At 40.6% G+C, this 23,075-nt stretch overlaps 1 protein-coding gene across 1 annotated transcript; it reads left to right on the top strand.

Moving 5' to 3' along the window:
• Positions 1-60: 60 nt before the first annotated feature.
• Positions 61-21,312, top strand: LOC121618271 (ovarian cancer G-protein coupled receptor 1). Its single transcript, XM_041953671.1, has 7 exons — positions 61-133; positions 13,508-13,819; positions 14,975-15,124; positions 16,013-16,146; positions 16,310-16,532; positions 17,895-18,075; positions 18,162-21,312. The coding sequence occupies exons 2-7, from the start codon at positions 13,721-13,723 to the stop codon at positions 18,617-18,619; spliced, it is 1,245 nt and encodes a 414-aa protein (XP_041809605.1). The 5' UTR covers positions 61-133; positions 13,508-13,720; the 3' UTR covers positions 18,620-21,312.
• The last annotated feature ends 1,763 nt before the right edge of the window (positions 21,313-23,075 follow it).

Genomic DNA, 23,075 nt, shown 5'->3' with positions numbered 1-23,075 from the left:
GCGTGCTTAAGGAAGAGACAAACCACGCGCGTGTGTGATGGAGACACGCACACACAGACACACAGACACACAGAGGGAAGGTGGACGGAGCTGGTGGTCAGACTGATGCAGAGCTTCAGACCGGAGAGGTTCGGTAAGCAGCGTATTAAATTCATTTCAATCTGTAAATAACTGCCTGAACTTCCCACAGTAGAGCTGGTGTGTGTGTCGCTGCCTCTCACAGAGTTATGTCAGCTGTATTCACTGCTGTTTGTGGAGCTGAATGATATATTTGTCATCAGCGGTAGTCTTCGACATTTGGTTGTTGTAGTTGGAGTGACAGACCAGCTGATCCCAGTTCAGTACGGAACATTACTGAGCGCATGAAACGAAGAAGTGATCATTTGTTTATTTTGAGGAGTGAAATGCTCCTGATGCCTGCAGAAGCTCCTCACAGCAGTTCATCAGTGATGTTAAGCAGTGAGTGAAGCTGCAGCACGCGGCTGCGGCTCAAACGCCTCTTCTCATTATTAGTTATCAGGCTGATGGACTCTCTCTCTCTCTCTCTCTCTCTCTCTGTGTGTGTGTGTGTGTGTGTGTGTGATCCTCCCTCAGAGTCACTGTTGCTGGTGAGGAAGTGAGCAGCACAGCATGTGCCTCATCGGTCTTCTGTCCTTTTCTATATCAAACTTTACAGACATGCTTCTATAACAATGTGATAGACAGCTGGAAACAAGCTGCTGCTGATCTCAGGCAAAGCACAGTTCTAGAAGGAATATCACAGGAACATGATGGGATGTTACTGCACATAAGAATAGCTAAGCTTCTCTTCACAGACACATGCATTTGTTAATCGTTGTATTGTGTTGATTTGGGAGTGTTAGTGCTGCTCTGCTCACAGGAAGTTGGGCTCCGGGTTAGAGATGACTGATGACTGCGGCTTCACCTCAGCAGCTCGTTTCAGACCTCACAGGACCGACTGATGTGTTGCTGAACAGAAACATGCTGTTTTAGCTTATGATTACTCTCAGAAGACAAGTAACTGGCTGATGATTAAGTGAATGGATGACTGGACCATATCTTAAGGGTCACTTCACCACAGTACATGCTAAGAATGAACTCGCACTTGGTGTCCAGCCATGATGTTTGATGGTTGTAGTTTTGAGACTGTGGAGGTGAACAGAGTTCCACTTGCATTTTTCAAACCATTGAATCGAATGAAACGAACCCTGAAGATCTGTTTGATCTGTAGGACTGTATTCAGGTGAATGGGGTCACTTGTCGAAACAAGCCCACAGAAAATGACACAAGTACATTTAATCAAGCTTTTTGCTTTACTGGTCATACTTATGTACTTTTGGTTAAGTAGAATTTTGAATTTTGATCTGTAACAGAATATTTTTACACTGTGATATTGTGACTTACAACAGTACTTAGGTTGAAGAACTAAGCTCTTCTTGCACCACAGGACTCAACTCTATGGAGCTTTCCAGTTAATTATTTGACAGAATGTCGCTGCTTGACTATCCTAATTATATATAGCTCATCTTTTGAGTGCAAACAGTTAACACAATGCCATAATTGCATCTTGGATAGAAAGAAAGAAAAAGTGTCTCACTACTGTTTTGTGGGCAGATGTTCTGTGGGAAAATGCAAAAAAACAAAACAAAACACAATAATTAGCAGAAAAGATGAAAACAAAAAGCTGTAGAGGGTCTGGCAAAACGTCACCTACTGAATACCGGCAAGGACATATCTTATTAAAGCTGACTGTACTCACCATCAGAGGTTGTTATTTTTGATCCAATTGTAACTCCACATTGTCTGCTCTGATTTTAGACAGTAATGAGAACTGTTGAATTTGACCACTATTCTCTAAACTTACTACTTTTGAAATACTTTTGCGTTCGACCTGTAACTGCTATGTTGAGGCTATTGTAGCTATGCTAATTGCAGGGCTTTGGTGGTGTTTCTCAGACTGTCAATCTGTGGGCATTTCATTAATTGCAGATGTGTTTGTGACTGTGGACTACTTTATTGACCACTATATTGTATTTTCAACTGAAATTTAAATGGCAAGGGCCTTTCAACACACAAATGGTAAGGACCTCTGATTTTAAACACTGATGGAATGGAAAAACAAAGAACATACTCTGAAGCCAACAGGGTGGAATTCAGCCTCAAAAAACACCAACAGCTATTTTTGATGCTGAATTCCACACTAGTTTGATGCCATGGTAGCTTGTATCAGAAAAAAATCTGCAAAGAGCAAACACTGACTTTGTACATCAAAAAGGCAAACAGTAATAGACTGATGTTATTCAGAGTGACGGTTTCAGCAGCCTCAGAGGCAGTCATCTGGCTGCAATGGCCAAGCACTGCTATTTGAAATCATTTATCAAACAACAGAATGAAAAGGGTTTGTGGAGATAGATGATAATGTAGCACGTCTTTAAAGTCTGATCTCTGTGGGATACAACATCAGGAGGAAAAACACCATTTCAGTTGATTACCTTTACAGTAAAGGAATTTAGACATACTATGTGGTTTGACTCTTTAAATGCCTGATTAAGAATGGATCATCTCCACATGTGTGGATGCAGTGGGACAGACCAGCAGAGTACTTATCACCCACAAACACAAGTTCAACATTTATGTTGAACTTGTGTTTCTTGATTGATGGATGAGCAGTACAATGGAGTACAAGCAGACTGTAAATCAAAAACAAGTGGCTGGACAAAGCAAAGATGATTTCCCTTGAGGGGAAGAGGGAGGAAACCATACAGCTGTTGATTTATTTTCACATTGGTTACATCTCACACTTAGAAAATAATTTTATTTTGGTCATGAAGGATTATGAGATGATTATAATGAAAAGGGGTGATTAAGATATAATCATCCTGAAAGTCAAATTTGTAGTTAGAATTACACATATTTTTACATGATCTAAACTGATACTGTGCTAATGCTATCAGCCTTAGAACATTTTTTTTATTATTTACTTGTTCTGCAATGGGAGTTGCAGTTGCTCCCACTGTAGGACAATTAAATGAAACAGATATTTCTTATTTCATTTTTCTGTTTTATTTACATGTTTTACAATGGAAGCAACTGCATCAGACCTAATTTCCTCTTGGGGATCAATAAAGTCTTCTGATTCTAGGTTGGGGTCATGAATACTGAATTTCCCCAGCTGGGGATTAATAAAGTTAAATAAAGTCTTATCTTATCTTATCTTATCTTATCTTATCTTATCTTATCTTATCTTATCTTATCTTGATAAGCTCACAACTGTGCCACTGCATGGGACCAAAGCCTAAATTCACATCAGCCGGTGTTTTTATAAAACTTCTCATTCCAGAACTGTAGGCATAATTGTTGCTGTCTGGTGGACTAAAACAAACACTGAGTGTGTGGTTTGCTTTCAAGTTTCCAAGTTGGAGTAAGCAAGTGAAAAGTGACGATTTTGGAGAGTGACACACAAACATTCTGTGATCTGAAAGAGTTTATATGTCTGTCACTGTGGGATCAGAACGTGTTTAGTAGATTATGTTGCATCGATATTCTAATAGACGATTATATAATGACGCTGAGGATAATCATGGATGATAGTGGTGGAGATATTTGGTTATGATGGATGATGATGATGAAGGTAAAGGCAATTAAGGTGTTAATAGTTAGGGATGAAGATTATTTAAGTCATGGGAAAGAGTTAGACAACAGCTGTGGTACCAGTATGGTCCCTGTAGCAGTGTCAGGACCCTCATTAGCTCCTGATTTACAACTTGCTGCTGTTGCTATGGCTACTGCTGCCAGTACCTGGGTAACTGATCACAGAGCAGCAATGGCATTCTAGCTGCCTTAAGGAAATAAGTTAAGGTATTGATCACAGGGTATTTTGTTAACTCATTGTTCCTGGTGTCTGGGAGATTGATTACGATTAAGGTTATCAATGTTCAGTTAGAGGTTTGTTTACTGGGAAAACTGGAGCTGCATAGTTTGGCATGATGGCAGCTGAAGCCGTGGATGATACACGTTCAGCATGTGCATTAAATGAGTAGCATATGATGGAATCACTTAAGTAGCTTAGAATTGAACAAAAAGGGAAAGGAAAAAATTTCCTATTGCCAGTGCCAGACTGATTACATTAAAAAGTTTGGGAAGTCTTCTCTGTGATGCTCTTTTGAGATGCGTTGTCCAAGTTCTATTAATGGAGTGTGGCTGGAATGGGCTTATTGCTGCCCCCTGTGGCCAATAATAGCTTAGCAACCATAACTAAGCACAGCATATTTGTCACTCTTCTGATGTGTCCACATGTCTGCATGTGCCCGAGTAAGAGAGATACTTACTATACAAAGATTTTGATGGTTGATGTCTTTTTTATCATCTGTCCAAAACCAAAATCACAAAATTGCAAAAGCTAATGCAAGCTGTAAACAATAGTGTACCTGATTAACTAATTACTTGTTGTCGTAACATAAGTTATGTATTGTAACTCCAAATTCTACTTTATGAGTGCAGGCTTCACCCTTTAAGGCAAGGGGGGTTTATCCCTTGCACGAAGACATTTTTCTTCCTTCTCTTGTGGTAATGGTTTATCAGATGCTGCTATACAAGTGGCTGAAGGAAACTAGGAGCCCATTGTCCGGCCTCAGCTAAATTTATGGTGAAGGTGAGACAATAATCCTTCAATAAACAACTATAACTATACAATACAAGCAAGTGTGGAGGAGGTGCTAGGAAGAAGCCCGAGGGCAATCAATGATGACAACCTGCATAACTAGGAAATGTGGCAGAAGTCCAGATGGTTTGAGACTGAACTGAACCAATTGTCATCATTTGTGAGGTTGTGACCTCGGAATGCATCCATAATCTCCAAGTCATGTCTGTCAACGTTGAGATGATGGAGAACAACATTATCAATGTGCACAGTGGCTTGCACTGTCTTGTTTGGTAGGGTTAAATCATAGCTGTATCATAGTGGCCTTAAGACATTAGGACTTCAGTGGCATTTTTGCTGACAAGCCATTGATTGCTGGCCATTCTACTCTTGTCTCTGTTCCCTCATCTTTAATAGACATGCTACCTTGGCACATTTGCTATGGGGATTTGGCTCTCAAGATGCAGAAAATCAGAATTGCACTGCCAGGACTGTATGTCCGATGTACCTGTGAAGGTTGCACAACAGTGGTGTTTGCAGATTTAGTCAACGAGGTCCAAGGGGACCAGATAGGTTGGAAACCTTCCATCTCTCAGGCTGCTTACCTCACTAATGCACCTGCATTAAATCTCGGACTGCTTGTTTATGTCTTCTTTGACAACTTGGTTTGAACTTCTTGAAGATTCCCACCGTCATATATGGTCATAGATGCGACTGCGCATGTATTGTGTCATATACGGTAATCAAGGGTAATACACAGGAAGACAAGGAGATGTGGGGGGCATTCGATCATAGTGTACCTACTGTGCTGTTGAGTTGACGAGTTGTCATTAAACAGCCAGAAAGACAAAACCACCTCTGGAGCGATCTTTACATGGTGTCAGAAGTACAAGAATGAGAGTCAGGGAAGCAATATCAGCTTATATCATTGATCCGGACCAGTAAACACTGTCGACATCTGCTAGCTACATCTGATTTTCTGTTTCTTTTCCTTAGAATTCTGTTGAGCAGTGGCCTAACATCATGCATGTAGTTGTCATGGTTTAGGTCAATGACTGTAATCAATGTGAAGTTCCAAAGAAAACCAGTTTGGAGATCTCAAAACCTTTTAAAGCATTGATGTACTGGTATATTTATGTGATAACATCAGTAATTTTCAAATTTATCTTCGTAAAACTGTTTGTAGAAGAAAGATACACCCCCTACTGTGTACATACAACACACACATGCACACACACCTACACAGACAAACAAAGTTTAACCACCTTCCAATTATCTGAAATAAACTCCTAAAGTGTAAAGTAATGAGACTGAATTACTTTACACTTCAGGATAGCTACCAAGTTAAACAGAGATGACAGGGAAATCCAGCTGCTGCCCGCTAATATATGCCATATATCTAAAAAAAGATATTCAACAGAGTTTAAAGACTAGTATGAGAAAGTCTACAATGCCATTTTGAAGAAATTGGATGACAACTTCATTCCTAATACATGAGAGGGCATGCAAAGGAGGCAGTTACCAGGTGAGGAAGACTGGTAGTGAACAACAAATTAGCCTCCAGCCCAACCCACTAAGGCTGCAGGTGGCTAATATTATTGATGGGAGATGGAAAAGGAAGCAACACAGTAAAATAAAACACTGCATTAGAAGTAACAAGCATCCCTGAGAATGCACAGACCTGTGGTAGCTGTGGCACCAGCACTATGCTTTTAAGTTTTCATGTTAAAGTGCATGAGTGTGTCATTCCAAAATACTGGTTGAAGTCACAGAGAATATGGGACAGTTTCATTATCTGGGGAAAGTCAGTGAGGTAGTAAGCCTGGATAAAAGGGCTATAAGTCTCAACAATGGAAATGCACCCCTCCCTCTTAAAAAAGCCTGACAGACTCATTCCAAAATGGTTTGGGAGTGGTCCAAGGCAGGACATGGCACATGGCCAGTGGTCTCCTCTGGGTCTGGGTGTGCATCCCATATTCCCAGAGTTCTTTACATCAGGACACTCTACAAGCTGCTGAAGGTGAAGGTTTGACAGCTGTGGGGACGTACACAGGAGACCATCTTTGAGAGACTGAAGTCTGCCTTAGCATCTACACCTGTACTCCCCTTCTATGATACTACCAGGCCCACTGTGGTGTCGGCTGATGCCCTGCAGCAATAGCATGGTGATGACTGAAAACCTGTGGCCTACTGCTCCAGGAAACTCAAGGCCGGAGAAGCCAGCAATGGGTTGTACCAACTATGTGTAAGTTGAAACGTAGCCTAGCCAAGAGAAAGCTCTTGCCAGATAATCTTCATCCTGTGTGTGTTCTTATCCAGTGTTTTCTAGTGATTTCAGTGTTCTTTGTGACCCTTTTTGGATTTTGTCTATTCTCTCTGCCTTTGCCATTGGATACCTTGGTTTGTCGGATGTACTGTCATTGTCTAAAGAGACATTAAATCCTCTTAAACTCCTCATTTGTGTCGAGACTGCTTGGTGAGTCCACCTCCTCTATGAGCCCTGACAGATTACTAATGACAAGCCTCTGGTAACCTTAATGAACCCAGTACCCAAACCTTGACCATCCGGATAAGGTGCCAGAGGCTTTTGATGAGACTCCTAGCTTAAATGCAGAGGCTGCATGCACCAGGAAAGACATTAACAGTAGCAGATGCTCTCTTCGGGGAGTTTTAGGGATGAGGTGTCCAGCAATGACATTGCTGCACGTCCCAGCTACAACACAGAGCATGCAAGTTCAGAGACTACACAGCCACAGACCACCAGCTCCAGGTAGTGAGGCAGTTCATCCAGTCAGGTTGTCCAGCTTGTGACAGGAGAATAACTGAAACAGTCGGGAACTTCTTCAAGATGAGAGTTGACAGTGGTTATTCATTTGGTAGTCAGGGGAAACCACATTGTGATTCCCACCTCTGTGAGGACACCAATTGAAGAAAGGGTTCACAATGGTCACCAAGGCTGAGTGAAATGCAGGGAGTGAGCCAACCAGTCAGTGTGGTGGCCAATAAGTATGTGCAAGTTTTGCAGAGAGAACAAAAGCACACAGAGGAAAGATTCACACATTCCAATTGCATTACCTTCCAGGGCATGGCAAACAGTTGGCATATATCTGTGTGAGTACAAGAGGCAGTCCTATCTGGTATTGTGAGGCTACTGCTCCAAGTACTTAGAGACCCTACACCTACCCATGTCTGTGAAGATGAACTGAGCCCAGGAGACAATGTTCCCATGAAACTGGGCTTTAAAAAACAATGGACAGCATCAGACATTGTCAGAGGAGGCAGTCCTCTCCTAGAGCTTTTGTCATTAAACACAGCTCAAGGGAGACAGTACAGACGAAACCCACAGTACCGTAACATTCACATACATCTAAGGAGCAGGTTACTGCAGAGGTGTCTGCGAATTCTGGGACTGAAACAATGATCTCAGAAAGGCAGACTCTTTGGCTGGATCAGCTGCTATATGCTCACGGGGGACATCTACTGTCATTCACTCCGGTCAAGTGAGTAAACCACCTCCTTGGCTTGTGAAAAAAAACAAAAAAAGTGAAAAAACAAAAAACAAAAAAATGTTCACAAAATAAAATAATTACTGGCTAAGTGTTGAAGTTGGGTTATGAATATACTGTGAGAACTGTTTCAGAAGTTAGTGAGGTAATATAAACTGTTAAAGGTGAAATATGAAGTAACCAAGGGCAGTCACATGTAAAGACTGTCAAAGAGACAGAGAAAAGTTCTTTATTACCATTAGTAATGTTCCCAATTTCTCAGTTTATAAGAGAAAAGAGAGAAGAAAGAAGAGAAAGAGAGAGAAAAAAGAGTTTGTTGCTATTCTAAAAATATATCTTTGAGGGGGAGATGTAATGAATTGGACTTCCTATAGCACCGGTACCTTGAAGGCATCAAGATAGATGTTGGAATTCTTCAAAGTATGGTATGGGATGTTAGAAAGAGACAAGGATGGATGGGTTTTTTTTTTTGTGTTGACAATGTGTAAACAGTTCACTAAATGCTGCTCAGAATTTCCAAGTTGTTCTTTTTCTTTGTTAGCTGTCAAGCAGACCTTACACTGTAAATATCAAGTGAGATCCACTAGAGTTATTATTCTCCTGCAAAAGGTCAATAGTATGGGGCTGTTTTCACTTATTTAATTGCAGTACACTCCGGGTTTCTGTGAAGGATGATGCATCTGCAGTCACTGATCCCTCACAGGTAGAAAACTCAGTATGCTGTTTACATGGTGTCAGAAGTACACTGGTGTTGTCAGCACACCACTGCCAATGTCACGCTTCCTGTCATGTGTATTAGTGTATTGTGTGTTATTGCTCTGATCTCAAAGGGGTGGTTCACCCACAAAAAAAAACAAAAAAACACAACACACAAAATGCAAAAAACATCTTTCCAGAATCAGCATTTCTGTTTTTTTTTTGTTTTTTTTTTTTGACTTCTAAATTGCATTCATGCCAACATCCAAGTCACAATTATGATGCTCAGATATATCCTGCTGCCTACTGGGCACTTAATAATATGGAAGAGCCTGAAAACCAGACAAACATGGATGCCTCAGATGCTTTAGTTGCTTATCTGTATTCCTGCCTGTATGCTATTCTTGCTTGTTTTTAGTTTAGTTTTTGTCGGTTTTAGTTTAGTTTTTGTAGTTTTTAGTTTAGATTTTGTAGTTCAACTGAGTAGTCGGAACTGCATTCATGCTTCCTCAGTTTTTTTTTCTTTTGCCTGTCTGTCTCGAGTCGTGCATTTCAGTCCAATCCCTGGCTTCTCTGCACCCCCACTTACACATCTGTATCGGCTAACCACTGGGCTGCTAGCCTCCTGCCAGTTCCTGTTTCTGAGTTGGCTAGCTTCCTGCTGGATTCCTCCTGTGACGATTCCCAGGAGTCTCCTTTCTCGGCTATCAGAATGGCCGACACAAGAGAGCAAGGCTCCCTCTTATCCCTGTTGTCTAGCTTTCTGGTCTCTTCTCTGCTGGACCTAGCTCTAAAGCTGGACTGCACCCAGGCTGCTAGACTCTAGCCTATTAACCAGTCGCTAGCATGAAACCAGACAGTTCTCTGCCTGATCCTGCCCTGGAGCCACCTTCTGATTCCAGAAAGAAGTGTGGTGCCCACCACCTTTGTGCCTCTCAGCTGCCCAGCTCCTCATCCTCACCACAACCCAGCTCCTCATCCTGAATACTGCCCAGCCTTGGAGGTACCCCAGCTGGCATCTTTCTTATTTCTGAGTCAGAGTTGGCTGACATCTCTATAACTTGTGGGTTGGCTGACACCATGTCCCTGTTGGCATCCCAGCCAACAACCGTTCCTGGTTCCCTGCAGGCGGTCTGGCATACAGCTGTATCTGGTTCCGTCTGTGTCGTGGCTGACATTTGCTGCTGGTTTGCTGTTGGTAGCCCGGCTGACGCCTGCACCTGCTTCATGGCTGGTGGCCAGGACAAGACCTGCTCCTGGTTTGTAGTCTGTGGTCCAGCTGACATCTGCTCCGGGTTTCTAATTGGCAGGCTGGCTGACACCTGCTCCTGCTTCTCAGTTGGCGCATGGTCAACATCTGCTCCTGGTTTCCAGTCAGCAGTCCGGCTGAGATCTGCTACTGGTTCCCAGGAGCTGCAGTAGTCCCCTGTTCCTGTCCTCCAGTGAGCCACTGTGCCAGAGCTGCAGCCGTTGGCAGTTCCTGCAGCCATCTCCTCATCCTGCTGAGTTGCAGCAGTCTGCTGTGGTGGTGTTTCACCAGTTTTCTGTTTCCCTGCCTCCTGTGACAGTCTCCCTGGACTGATTTCAGTCCTTCTGCCTTGTCATCTCCAATATCTCATCCATCTGTGACTTGAACAGATTGTACAAGGTACAAGGTGTGTGCGTGTTATAGCTGGTACTAGATGACTGGTGTTATGTTGGCAGTGGTTGCATGTCATCATCTCAGTATAATTCTGTATGTTATAGAGCTGAGCTGATCTGGATGTACTTGCACATTTTGCTCACTAGATCTATCTACATCTGCATCCAACATCTGGTTACATTACTCTGGCACAAATTATGGTCAGATTGTGTACTTACCACCCATTTCATTCCTGTGTAGCAGGGTCAACAAGTGAAGCTGTGCAGGGCAAATATATTTTTCTACAAAAGAGGAAATGTCACAGTCTTTGTTTGTAACATAAACAAGCAAACATAAATACTAATTTATTGCAGTGACCTTGTTAAAGAGTGAGGTTTAAAAAATTTGGTTCGTAGTGGTTGTAATGAATATTACAGTGTATCCAACAGTGCCTTAATGTGACTGTTTCATTTTGAAGGACCAGAGAGAGGTAGGGAGAGAGAGAGAGAGAGAAAGAGAGAGAGAGAGAGAGAGAGTCACACTGAAGGGCAGGCTGGGTGAGAGAACGAGAGATGATGCTTGTGGTTTAAGTGAGTTGTGTTAAAGTGGCTCTAAATTGTTTTATAGTATACTATTATGGAGCCATTCTAAAGTTTCGGGATGCCAAAGCAAAGAAATATAGTGGAGGCTATACTCAGAGCCTTCACTGTTCATTGACTTACTCCATTCTTACATTTGAGCTGCTGTTTGCTGAAAAGAAGAAACACTGCCTTTCGATGCTATTCATAAACATGGCTCATTTTCACTCAACGGTTTATTCCAGCAGTGTCAACAGAAGTAACTGAAAACAAATACTTATTGTGCTGTGTCAGTTGTTTGATGTTAGCGAGATAAAACACACAGAGGATGAGCAGAAACAGATGTAAAACTCTACTCTATAACTTTCTGTCTGCATGTTTTTGCTGCACCACTACTCCACCCTAAAGAGGAGAGAAATGCCAAAACATCATAAGTACAGTAAAGTACAGTAAAGCTTGGTTGTTGTAAGATTGATGTAGGTATCCCACCAAATACGTTTAGAGGTGGAGCTGGGATTGTTTTGTCAAATATTCTTTTTACCGAAAAGGTTGCCCCCCCCCCTCTTTACTAGACCTTTTTTCTCAAAATTATAGTTTTTTCGTGCTTTACCAACCTCTGATTACCGACTTATCCTGAATGCAGCAGCCCAGCAACTCTTTTTCCCAGGTCCCCCCCCACACTACACTGCTCTGGGCCACTGTGGCTCAGGCGGTAGAGTGGTCCACTCATCAGAAGGTCGGTGGTTCGATTCCTGGCCATGGCAGCACTACAAGTGTTCTAGATACTAAATCCCAAATTGCTCCTGATGCTGTACATTGGGGTTTGTGTTAATGCTTGTAATGGTAGGCTTGTGTTGTTGGTCGTCAGACAGTCCAGATTGATTCTGTTCTGAATCATATTCAGACTGTCTTTTACACTGATTTATGATTTATTATACACGTATTACCTTGCAGTAATTACTTTCTATAGTCACTCTCATTGAGTACTCTACCTATCAGTACATACTGGTATTCTACTGTGACATATATATCTATTTATTATTGTGCAATATCAGAAATGCTGTAGTCACCTTATCCACCGTTGTGCAATTTGTATAAGCTTTTATTTTGTATTTTGTATTTCTCTATTTCTGTTGCTATTTTTTTTGCTGCCATTAACTGCCATTACCTGCTGCATGTAATATCTTATCTTATCTTATCTTATCTTATCTTATCTTATTCAAGACACTGGTTCTGTGAATATGGTGTGGACATACCCCCTGCCTGTCCAATATGGTCTGCTACTCTGAATCAGTTTGTTACCTCCTCACTATGAGGGTGGTCACGATTGTTTGCTGTCCCCACAGACATCAGGACAGCAGAAACTCTACACATCTGCTCGGACTGGTCCTTGGCCCATAAAAAAATCTCTAACTGTTCAAAATGTAGCACTTGTAGCAGCAGATTTTTTGCATTGCAGCCATTGTCTTTTTGCTACTCAACAACACAGATTTTCTCATTAATCATTTCGAGACCCCTCAGATTTACCCTGCGATCCCTTGGAGGGTCCCGACCTCAGATGTAATGTAAATGTAATGTGGTCTAGCAGTCGGTACAACATCCTGACTTTGATTTTATTGTTGACTTTGAGGCTTGTATAGGATTTTCTTTTTGTTCTCAGTTAGTTGAATGGTGCATTTTTTTTTTTTAGATTTATTGTTTGGTAATGTGATCCTGAAAAGCAAAAACCATTTCTCATTGTATCTCCGACTCATCTGTGTGTGCATTCAGGGACAGTATGAATTGTACATCACTGCTTTTGAACATGCTAATAGCCGTGCATGCATGCGTAACTCTATAATGACAGGCAGTGCTACATTTTCATCATGGACATGATCACCAGTGAAAGTCTGACAAAATGAAATTAAGTTAAAATAAAGCAGAATTGAGTGGACATGGTTACTGAATGAGTGCTGAATCAAGAGCTGAATCAGAATCAGTTTATTGGGCCAAGTATGTGTGCACATACAAGGAACTGGACTCCTGTTAAAACACTTAATGTACTTGCATTAAAAAAGGACACACAGCTCAACGAGAACAAAAAGACAAAACAAACCAAAAGACTTCACAATAAGTCAGTTGTGCAAAAATATAAAATAAACTTTTTAATAAATTTTTACAATCTGCAGGTATTTATTTTGACAGTGACAGAAAGAAGGTGAGTGATGAATTAAGTGTTACAGCATTATTGGATGACAACTGGCCAGTCAGTGGATGTTTTGGTGTCAGAGGGTTAGTGCCACTGTATGTTGGCTACTTTTATGATGATTGGGTGGTTCTAGACTTTTGAGACTTTTTGTCAGTCAAATGTGAACTCTGAAAGGAACCATACTGCACACATATTATATCAAAGTAGCATTGCAGTGACAGGATCATATCTAATATGCAGTAAAATGTCTAATACGCTGAATTCTTCTTTGTTCCACAGTGGCCAAATTCTGTGGACTACCCAATCAGAGAAGACAAATACTCAACCGGATGAGACACGTTCAATCCATTGCCATTGAGTGCTGCAACCAACACAAAGATTTGTGTGTGTGATTTGTGTGTGTTGTTACATTATAGTTAGTTGTATGTGTGAACATGTCTGAAAACATTCATGTGAGTGTGTGCATGATAAGCGTGACTGTGAGTGGGGGTGATGGTGTTCACTATGTCTGAGGAGGACGTGATTAACTGCACTATCAGCCATGAAATCCACCAGTACCTTTTCTCCTGTGTTTATATCCTCGTACTGCTGGTAAGTATCACCACTACAACAGAACTGCTGAGGTGTCTGAATACTTTATAAAAGTAATAGCTAATGCAGATGGGGTCATGTTTGGTAGACAAGAATGGTCCCTGTGGTATTCCTGACTAGTCAGTTAGAGTTTATGAGGTGTGACATGCCACAGTGTCACATCACAGCAAAAAGGTCCTGGGTTTAAACCTGTTAGCCTTATGGGGCCTCCTCTGTGTGCCTCCATTTCCACCCCCAATCTGAAGACATGCTGGTTAGGTGAACTGAACATCGAAATTTCCTGCGACTCTGATGTGTTTGTCTGAGTCAAAACTGTAATGGCCTGGTGACGTAGCTAGCTCCATCTATGACTTCAGCACTCTGATCAGCTGTATCACTTTACTCTGTCATTTGGTGATATAGTGTTCCCTACTCAAACCTAAGGGGGGAAAGTGTTTTTTTATGTTTTATCCCCCAGTCAGTTGCATCCTCAAAGGTGTTTTTGTCAACCCACAGAGATTTATTTTCTGCCCTGACAAGTAAACATTTGTCCATCGTACAGGCCAATGGCTCGCAGTCTGTGGAAATACTGAACCCAAACATTTTAGCATTACGAGCAGAAAGTAGATATCTGTTGGCTCACAAAAATACAAATTGAAGGAAAATAAAAAAAATCTGTTTTGATTTTCCTTAGTTCGCATTGGGATCTCTATGTGACTGAGTCACTGAGTACAGAGTGTGAGAAGACTAAGTGGGTGCATGCATAGATGGGATTGTGGCATCAAATCTGAGCCAAAACCTTAGAAACAGTGAGAAGTGTGCCCTTTATGTGAAGAGGTGTGGAGATCAGCGTGGTGGATGAATCCTACTTTCATGCAGAAGACAAGAGCTTGTGTTCTGTTACAGACCCATGACCATACCCATACTCATGGGTTGGCTAATGGCAGCCTGCCACTGATTATTTACCATGAACATGATCTCTCCATAACTTCTAACCATAATATAAACGCAAAGTTGCCATGTGCAGATGTTGTAAAAAGTGTGCCATTCTTATCTGTGCAGAGGGGAGGCATGTGTACATGTACTTTAGTAATAAATGAATGAAAAGGGCAGTGTTGAGAAAACGGCCTGGTGTCAGAGAATCAAAGTAATCACAGTTAATGATCTTGATTCTAGATTGGTGTTCCCTCCAACCTGTACTCTTTATACCACGCTGCTCTGCAGCTGAAGCAGAAGAATGAGCTGGGAGTTTATTTAATGAACCTCACCGTGTCTGATCTGTTATACCTGGCATCATTACCACTTTGGCTACAGTACATCTTTCAGGTAAACTAAAAACAAAGCATTTATTTTGTCATTCATTTTGTCATGTGATTTGCTGAGTGCCTTCTTTCCTATTTAGTCATTCTTTCATTTCAGATTTCTTTATAATAATGACATAAGAATTCTTTGTTACAGTAAAATACAAAAAAACTTAATTAAGTTTGAATATAGCTCTTTAACATGGCAATTTCCTGTTTTCTTTTAGCATGTAGAGTATTTTTAAAAATGTTCTGTTCATGCTGAACAATGGTTCCCTAGTAAACTAATTATCCTCTTCTTGTCAAGAAAGGACCACAATGCTCCAACTTCAGTAGCTTGATTTGAATGTAGAAGTTTGGATAGTGCAAACTGTTGATTCTAATTCTAATGATTCTATTAAACTCACTTCAAATTATAACCGTATCTCACCTGCTTTACCTGGAACACCAGAGCCAGTGGTGTTGGCCGGAGGGAAGCTGTCTGTTTTTATTATTGAAATATATATCACATTTTCCATTAAAACTTGCCACTAAAATCAGAATGTAATAACAATCACACAATGTAAAAGTTGTTACATTATATACAAAAAGTAATTCTGTGGCCATCATGTTTTTGGCATTACATTAAAGGCTGGTTATGACATTACTGCATATGCACTTATCATGTTATCAGATTCCACATGCAGCATTTTCATGCCTTGTGAATATCTTAAAAGTTATTATACACCAATTTATATTTGGTCACACTGTATGCATATTTTATTTTAATCATTGAATGTTCTGTTAGTCTAATTGTACCTTTAGTTGTGATTTATTGAGGCAATAGTTCTGTTTCCTCTTTTATCCACATGTCACTTGCCTGCTGTTTTGTACATCCACCTAGAGTCCAGTTTCATGTGCATTGTTGTTTCAGGATGATGACTGGCGTCACAGGGAATGGTTGTGTCAGCTGTGTGGCTTCCTGCTCTATGAGAACATCTATATTAGCATTGGTTTCCTGTGCTGTATCAGTCTGGATCGCTACCTGGCTGTGGTCCATCCTTTAAGGTGATGTTGATTTGGCAAGCACTAGGTCACAGGTAACTAGGTCACCACCACTGTTACCTGAAGTTCCTTCAACTGGTCCTCAGTGATTATGCAGTTTTATCAAATTAAAAGGTGGTTATAATTTGTTTAATGCTAATGACCTAATCTCTTTTTTTGTCTCCAGGTTCACCTCTCTCCGGTCTATGAATGCAGCGTGGCTCGTCAGCACCATCATCTGGCTGAAAGAGATCGCTGTGGGTGTGGTTTTTTTCCGCCATAAAGAGCTGAGCCAAGACCGCAAGAACCAATCAGTGTGCTTCGAGCACTACCCCATGAAGCCATGGGAGTATCCAATCAACTACTACCGCTTCACTATTGGCTTCATGTTCCCACTGGCCATTCTATCGGTGAGTTAAATGTTACTTAATCTAGTGACTAAGTGACCAGTGAATTAAGTGACCACAGTCAGGTGGTTGTAATCAGATACCTGGGTGAAAGTGCAATGCTCTGAACATCCCTGCATTATATAAAAGAAAACTCAGAGGAGCATATAAATTCAGCACTTAGATTAAATATGTATTATTGAAGGACATGTACACATCACTAACATTATGCTTCAGTTGTGATTTTGAGAGAAGCTACTGGCAAGAGAGGCCATAGAAGAGGCTGATTATGAAAATGGATGAGATGCACTATCTGATATCACTGTGGTGGAGTTGTTTCTACAACATTACAATTATGTTGCTCCAGGACCATCATTGCACCTGACCAACCATGCCGTTTTGATGTCAAAGCTTTGTGAGTTGGAAAAAAGACTGGAAAAATATGCAGATGGGAGAAGTCAGCCTTTCTAACACATGGTTAACATCGTGACAGAGTCAACAATATGTTCCACATGGGGACGAACTCCAGTCTCCCAATTAAAAGGCCTATGTTTCACCTATTTATCCACCATGACCTGCTCCCCATTGTCAGTTGTAATGATGGTCCCGGAGCAACATTAATTATGATGTAGGAACAATACCAACACACTGATGGCAGACAAACCAGTGGCAGAGATGTCTTTGAAAAGCAGTTGAAGTTGGTTTTGATAATGGATGGAAGCTGACATCAGCTGTGAAATTGGATTGCCTTTGAGGAGAACTTTTAATACAGTGTGTTTGTATTCCAGGTTTAAAACTATTGAAAGACATTACTGAGTCAGTTCACAGACTTTATGATTCCTCTCTACATTAGCTGCTGTAAAGGGAGCTGCAAGAGTAGTGTAGTGTCACAGAAATATTTTCATGCTTTCATTGCAAAAGTAATATGTAACAAATGCACCGGACCAGCAGACGCGTTTGTTCCTCCCAGCCTGTGGTCTCACTCTCCACTCTCTCTCAGTCAGACTGTCTAATGGTGATGTCCTTAAAGCGACAGATTTCAGAGACTCTTGGGAAATCAAAAGAAATTCAGTAACGATTACAAGTGCCAATTATGGCCACATCTGCAGCTGTTTGGTAGAGGGGATATGCAGAATTCCATAATTTGAACACAGAAATCCATATCCTAATGCCTTACCAAAACTCTTACTTGGACACATTAAAAACATCAGAAAAAGTGAAATAGTTACAGCCTTGTGTGATGAATTGATTAATTACCTTATTTGAACCTTTCAGTTCAATTGTGTAAAAAAAAGAGGCATTCAGAGAAGAAGAGAGAGGGAGATTAAAAGGAATCTGCAATTTGAGTTTGATATGCTGACAGTGATCTTCGTGCATGTTTTCCAGATCAGCTACCTGTGTGTCCTTCGTGCCGTGGGTCGGAGCGCTGGGACACAGCCAGATCAGAAGACGAGGGTCAGGCAGTTAGTCACTAGCACGATCCTCATCTTTCTCGTCTGCTTCTCTCCCTACCACATCTTTCTGCTAGTGCGCACCCTGTTGGAGCGGGACTGCAACTTCATCGCAGGTACAGTTTCTTTTCTAGAAGTGATCCAGTGACTAAGGATGAAAACTTGCTTCACTTAACCGTGTGGCCTGTCTTCTTATTTCCAGGAATATTTAACTACTACCACTTGTCGTTGTTGCTGACCAGCCTGAATTGCGTGGCTGACCCTGCTCTCTACTGTTTTGTAAGCGAAAGTGCCCGCCGTGGCCTGTACAGCGCCATATTGCGGCCTGTTGCCAGGATACTGTGCTGTTGCTGTCGCCGTGGCAATGCCAGCCCAGGCAACCCAGCCACCGATTCCCATGAAGTCGCCACCGATGAGAACAATGGCCATCCAACTGTGATGCTGCTCACACACACCAGCACACTCAACAACCTAAAAACCGACGCTTCCAGGGAAAACTCAATTTTAATCACACAGACTGATGAAAAAACTGGCAAACCCTTAATTGTACAAAATGAGAGACTCTCTGACAAATGTGTGGAGCCCAGCTGTGTCATAGCCATGGAAGAGCATTGCCAAAAGACAGAGAATACCGAAGAGAGTGACAAGAACACCAGCTAATATAATCCAAGGAACAACGAGGAACCATTTCAGTCCAGGCTGCGGGGTGGTGGGATTATGACGACAAGACTGATTTTTAGATGAACTGAGATAAGAGTGAGTAGAAAATGCACAAGAGACCCACCACAACTAACCTGCCTACAAGTGTAGCCTCAGTGTAGCAGTGACCCTGATGAGAGCTGGTTGTCTATCCCAGCTGCGTTTACATCATGATCATTCAATGGCATTGGACTGAAACTCTCTGAAGTGTTTATTCTGAGCTCTGATATAGCAGACACGATGTGAGAGCTCAACATGAATCCAAGGTCTATTTTTACACTCTCAATGCCCTGTTTACATTTCTCTGCTTTCTAGACATGGGAGCTAATTGGAGGTGGAGTTTGAGATTGACAAAAGATCCTTTTGCATCAAGAGGTCACAGTTGAACTTGTAATTAATTGTATTTAACTAGTACCACTTTCTAAGAAGGTACCCTTTATAAAGTTAGTTGTAACCAATGGCTTTATTAATGGTTAATAAATCACCCACTCGTGCTTTAGGGATTATCAACTATGTTTGAGTTGCAGCAGTAGCGTGGCTAGAAACCATATTGTCACTAGTATCACTAGTATTTAATTAATTTACAGTACAGGCACCGGCGTGAACAAACAAAAAAAATCATAACACCTGATGGAGGGTGTGGCGGTATAACCAGCACTGCCTGAAAGTGGTCCTGATACTGTTGTAAAGAGTTTGGTCTGTACCTGCTCTAAATGTAAAGTGTCCTGAGACAACTTCGGTTGTGATTTGGCGCTATATAAATAAAATTGAATTGGATTGAGCTGATACCACATCACAACTAGATCACAGACTATATAAAACATGATGTAGTATCTGTGATGTAATCCATGGGTTTAGCCACCCATATTGATAGACTGCGCCAAACAAAAACTGCTGCTGAAACCTAGTGTCTGTCGATCAAAATGATCAAAAAATGACCATAATTAGGCGCAACTTAAAGCTTTAATATAATTTGAATGAGTGAGTTATGTAAGTGATAGTGTAGCGTGAGCAGGTTCCTATAGAGAAATAAACCCTGACGGGATGACATTGACACGCTTCTATTCTTCCTCATTATCCCGCTTGGAACACAGCTTACTACTAAAGGATTCCCACCTGTACAGCCCAAATCTTTTTTTGTACCATAGTGTTTATTTCTGCTGTAAAGTGGACCATTTTTTATTGGGTCTATGGAGCTTTTTGAGCCAGCCTCAAGTGGCCACTCGAGGAACTGCAGTTGTTGTCACTATGGATTGGCTTCATTTGTCAAACCTGGATGTTGCTGCTTGACCTAGACACATCCTAAGTGCATGGTGGCTAATTGTTTTGATCAGTGCATGAAGGAAATTAGCATCCTCATGGGCTTCCATATCAAACTGGTGCATGCCATGGAAATTTTGAATACGAAATCTTATTTTCTGCCAACCTTCTACAGTGTTTTGTTCATCACAGTGTAACCATGGAGTTGAGACTTTAGCAAGAAGTAAGTAAGTAAGAAGTAAAAATTGAGAAATCATTAGCTTTAAAGCAAGACTGTGTGTAAACAGCAAACGATGCCAATACTTGATATAAATGCTAAAACATGCGGAACTGCAGCACAAGTAAAGAAGAATCATTCAAGTCAGCAAACTGAGTCAGTACACAGCATGCCAGTGTTGTTGCTGTCACACAGCATTAGCTGTATAAAGTTTTGGTAACATTACCAGACCAAGTAAGGCTGTAGCAGAAAAACACCTCTTGCAAACTACTGAGTGCTTATGAATTTAACTTTGAATTTGTAAGAGGAAGATTATTATTTGCTTCGTCAGAAGTTACACAGTCTGGCTTTAAACATTAATTTTTAAATAAATTGACTGGACTGTCCTTCCATTGTCATTGTTTCACAACTTTAGCCCTAACATGGAAGGAAGGTTTTTATTCCTTACATTTTCTAAAAAGAAAGTGTTGCTATTTTGGGTTCAATATTCTATGAAATACTTTAAGAAATTATGAGGCTTAGGATGACTGACATGCATCTGTCCAGGTCTGCTTCTGTGCCTAAAGACAATAAATATCAAAGGAAACAATCTGTAACGTTTACATGTGGCTACTTGCATGCATGGGAATGGAACTATATTGTAGTGATTATCATTTATATTAAGAATCTACAAGTTAACAAAAGTATTATGTTCACCACTTGCATTGTTATGGATCTATAAAATTTGTCGAAAAATTAGTTTGGAAGTATATCAAGGTCAGAACTTCATTTGTTAAAGTAACTCAACAAAATCTTGCTCCATAATCATGTAGTATAACAGAACATAAAATGTCATCAAAGTATGAAATTATTGTCAAAATGTAATCTGCTGTGGAAATATTACTTTTTCGTCCAAATTGCAAAAATGTTAACTGTGACTTCATAGTGGAGGATTGAATTGTTACAGAGATAAAATATTATGGTCAAATCATTGTGTCGTATATGTGTGTGTGTGTGTGTGTACAGATGTCTCTGTGTGGTTTCAGTCTGACCTCAGCCTTCCTGTTCTGATGCTGCCAGCATCAACAGAGGGAAGTCTTTTTGACCTTATGAGTACGAGATTTTCTCTCTCTCTGTCTCTCTCTCTGTCTCTCTCGCTCTCTATGTCTCTCTCTCTCTGTCTCAATGTCTCTCTTTATCTCGCTCTCTCTATAAATAAGTGAATAAGTAAAAAATAATGAATATAAACAAATAAATATAACATATATATATTTAATGCCTCATTTAATTTGTGACTTTACGGTGACAATTAAGGATCTAATTATTTAATCAATGAGTTGATTCATCATGTAATTAATTAGTTATGTAATTAATTATGTGCCTAAGGAAACATAATTATGTGAAAACATTTGATTATATATCTATCCAGACAGACACTGTTAGCTACTAGCTGGTGGACATAGTGGAGCATTTAGTAACTAAATGGATATTTTTCTCAGGGGTTGGTGGAAACCAAACCAGGGCTAAAAGGAGACTGACTATTGGACTTATTTTCATGAGATGGACAGAAACAAATCCAAATGGTAGCTCAAATCAACTTATGGTGAAAATGTGTAAATGTTGCAAATCATTAGGTTTAAAGACATAAAACCAGTGATAAAACACTGTTATGGTTCTTAAGCCTGTCATAAAATAACATTTTGGCTATAGCTAACAGGTGTTTGACCACATTAATTAGACTATGCTGCAGGGACATTGCATTTCCTAATCATCATTTTTTATTTCGTAAAAAGCAAATCACTCCAAGACTTTACAAAAAGAAACACTGAACTATAGGTCACATGTTACAAATACATGTTTAAATGCTCGTCTGCTCATCTTTCTGTAAAATCACACATATACAAGGTAATCCAGGACAGGACAGGTTTGAAATGCAGCGTTTCATTTTGAAGGAATCTGGTTCTCTCAACAGCTACAGTATTTTGAGTCATTATTTCAGTACTTGGTGAAGTGATGTTATAGTTGGCTGGTTGTGCGTTATTAGTGTTTATTGGTTTTAGGAGATTAATAAATACAGCTGAATCAGGAGCTGAAAATGAAAATGTTGGTGTGTGAAAACAAGTGATCTAAGTGTCTCATTGTGTTTGTTTTTGTTCCAGAATCCTTCCTCTGCTGACACACGATGCATGTGCGTCTCCTCAGAGTGAAAAAGTCCAGACAGAGATGTGTATGTGTTTTGTGTAGGCAGAATATGCATGTGAATGTGTGTGTATTAATCTTGGCTCTATCAGCTGGTTCTGGCTGCTGCTGTCATCCTGCAGGAAGTCGCATTAAACTTGGGTCATGTGGGGGTCAAAGGTCACAGTTGAGGAGGAGATGAAGGGAGATAAGAACAACATGACAAAACAGAAGCAGAGAGGAAAAGATACTGAAGTACCTTATCATATTGGATTGTGTTGTAATAAGTGAGGCAATCTGGCATCAAGAGCTCAACAGAGCACCTGGCAAGTAGCCAAAGAAAGAAGACGAAAAGTAGCCGGAAGCGATGAAACATTGAGATGTACATGAGGAAAGATGCTAGTTCTCCTTTTGTCATGTATTGCATTTGCAGAATACAGAAAGGTTATCAGGAACTATTGGGAGAAAACCATGATGTTCAGTTAAATTTGTTTTGGAGGCTCAACTCAGTTACAGAGATCAGTTGAAACATCAATATTCCAAATCACAAAGGGAACTGGAGTCACTTATTACTGACACATACTGTAGAATATGATCATGCAAGTCCAACTTCTGGAGAAACGAAGAATGTTTGCAGCTACTGATGTCCTTCCTCTGCAAATACATGAAGAAAAAAATGTCTCTCAAAAAGTAGTAAGTTATGACTTTGATATTTAATATTGAACAAGTGGAAACAAAACACATGGTGCTCCAGTGTTTAACTCTCGGACCCACATTAGATCA

Source organism: Chelmon rostratus, chromosome 15 (genome assembly GCF_017976325.1).
Source record: "Chelmon rostratus isolate fCheRos1 chromosome 15, fCheRos1.pri, whole genome shotgun sequence".
Taxonomy (NCBI): domain Eukaryota; kingdom Metazoa; phylum Chordata; class Actinopteri; order Chaetodontiformes; family Chaetodontidae; genus Chelmon; species Chelmon rostratus.
This window is presented reverse-complemented; position numbering and strand designations above follow the sequence as displayed.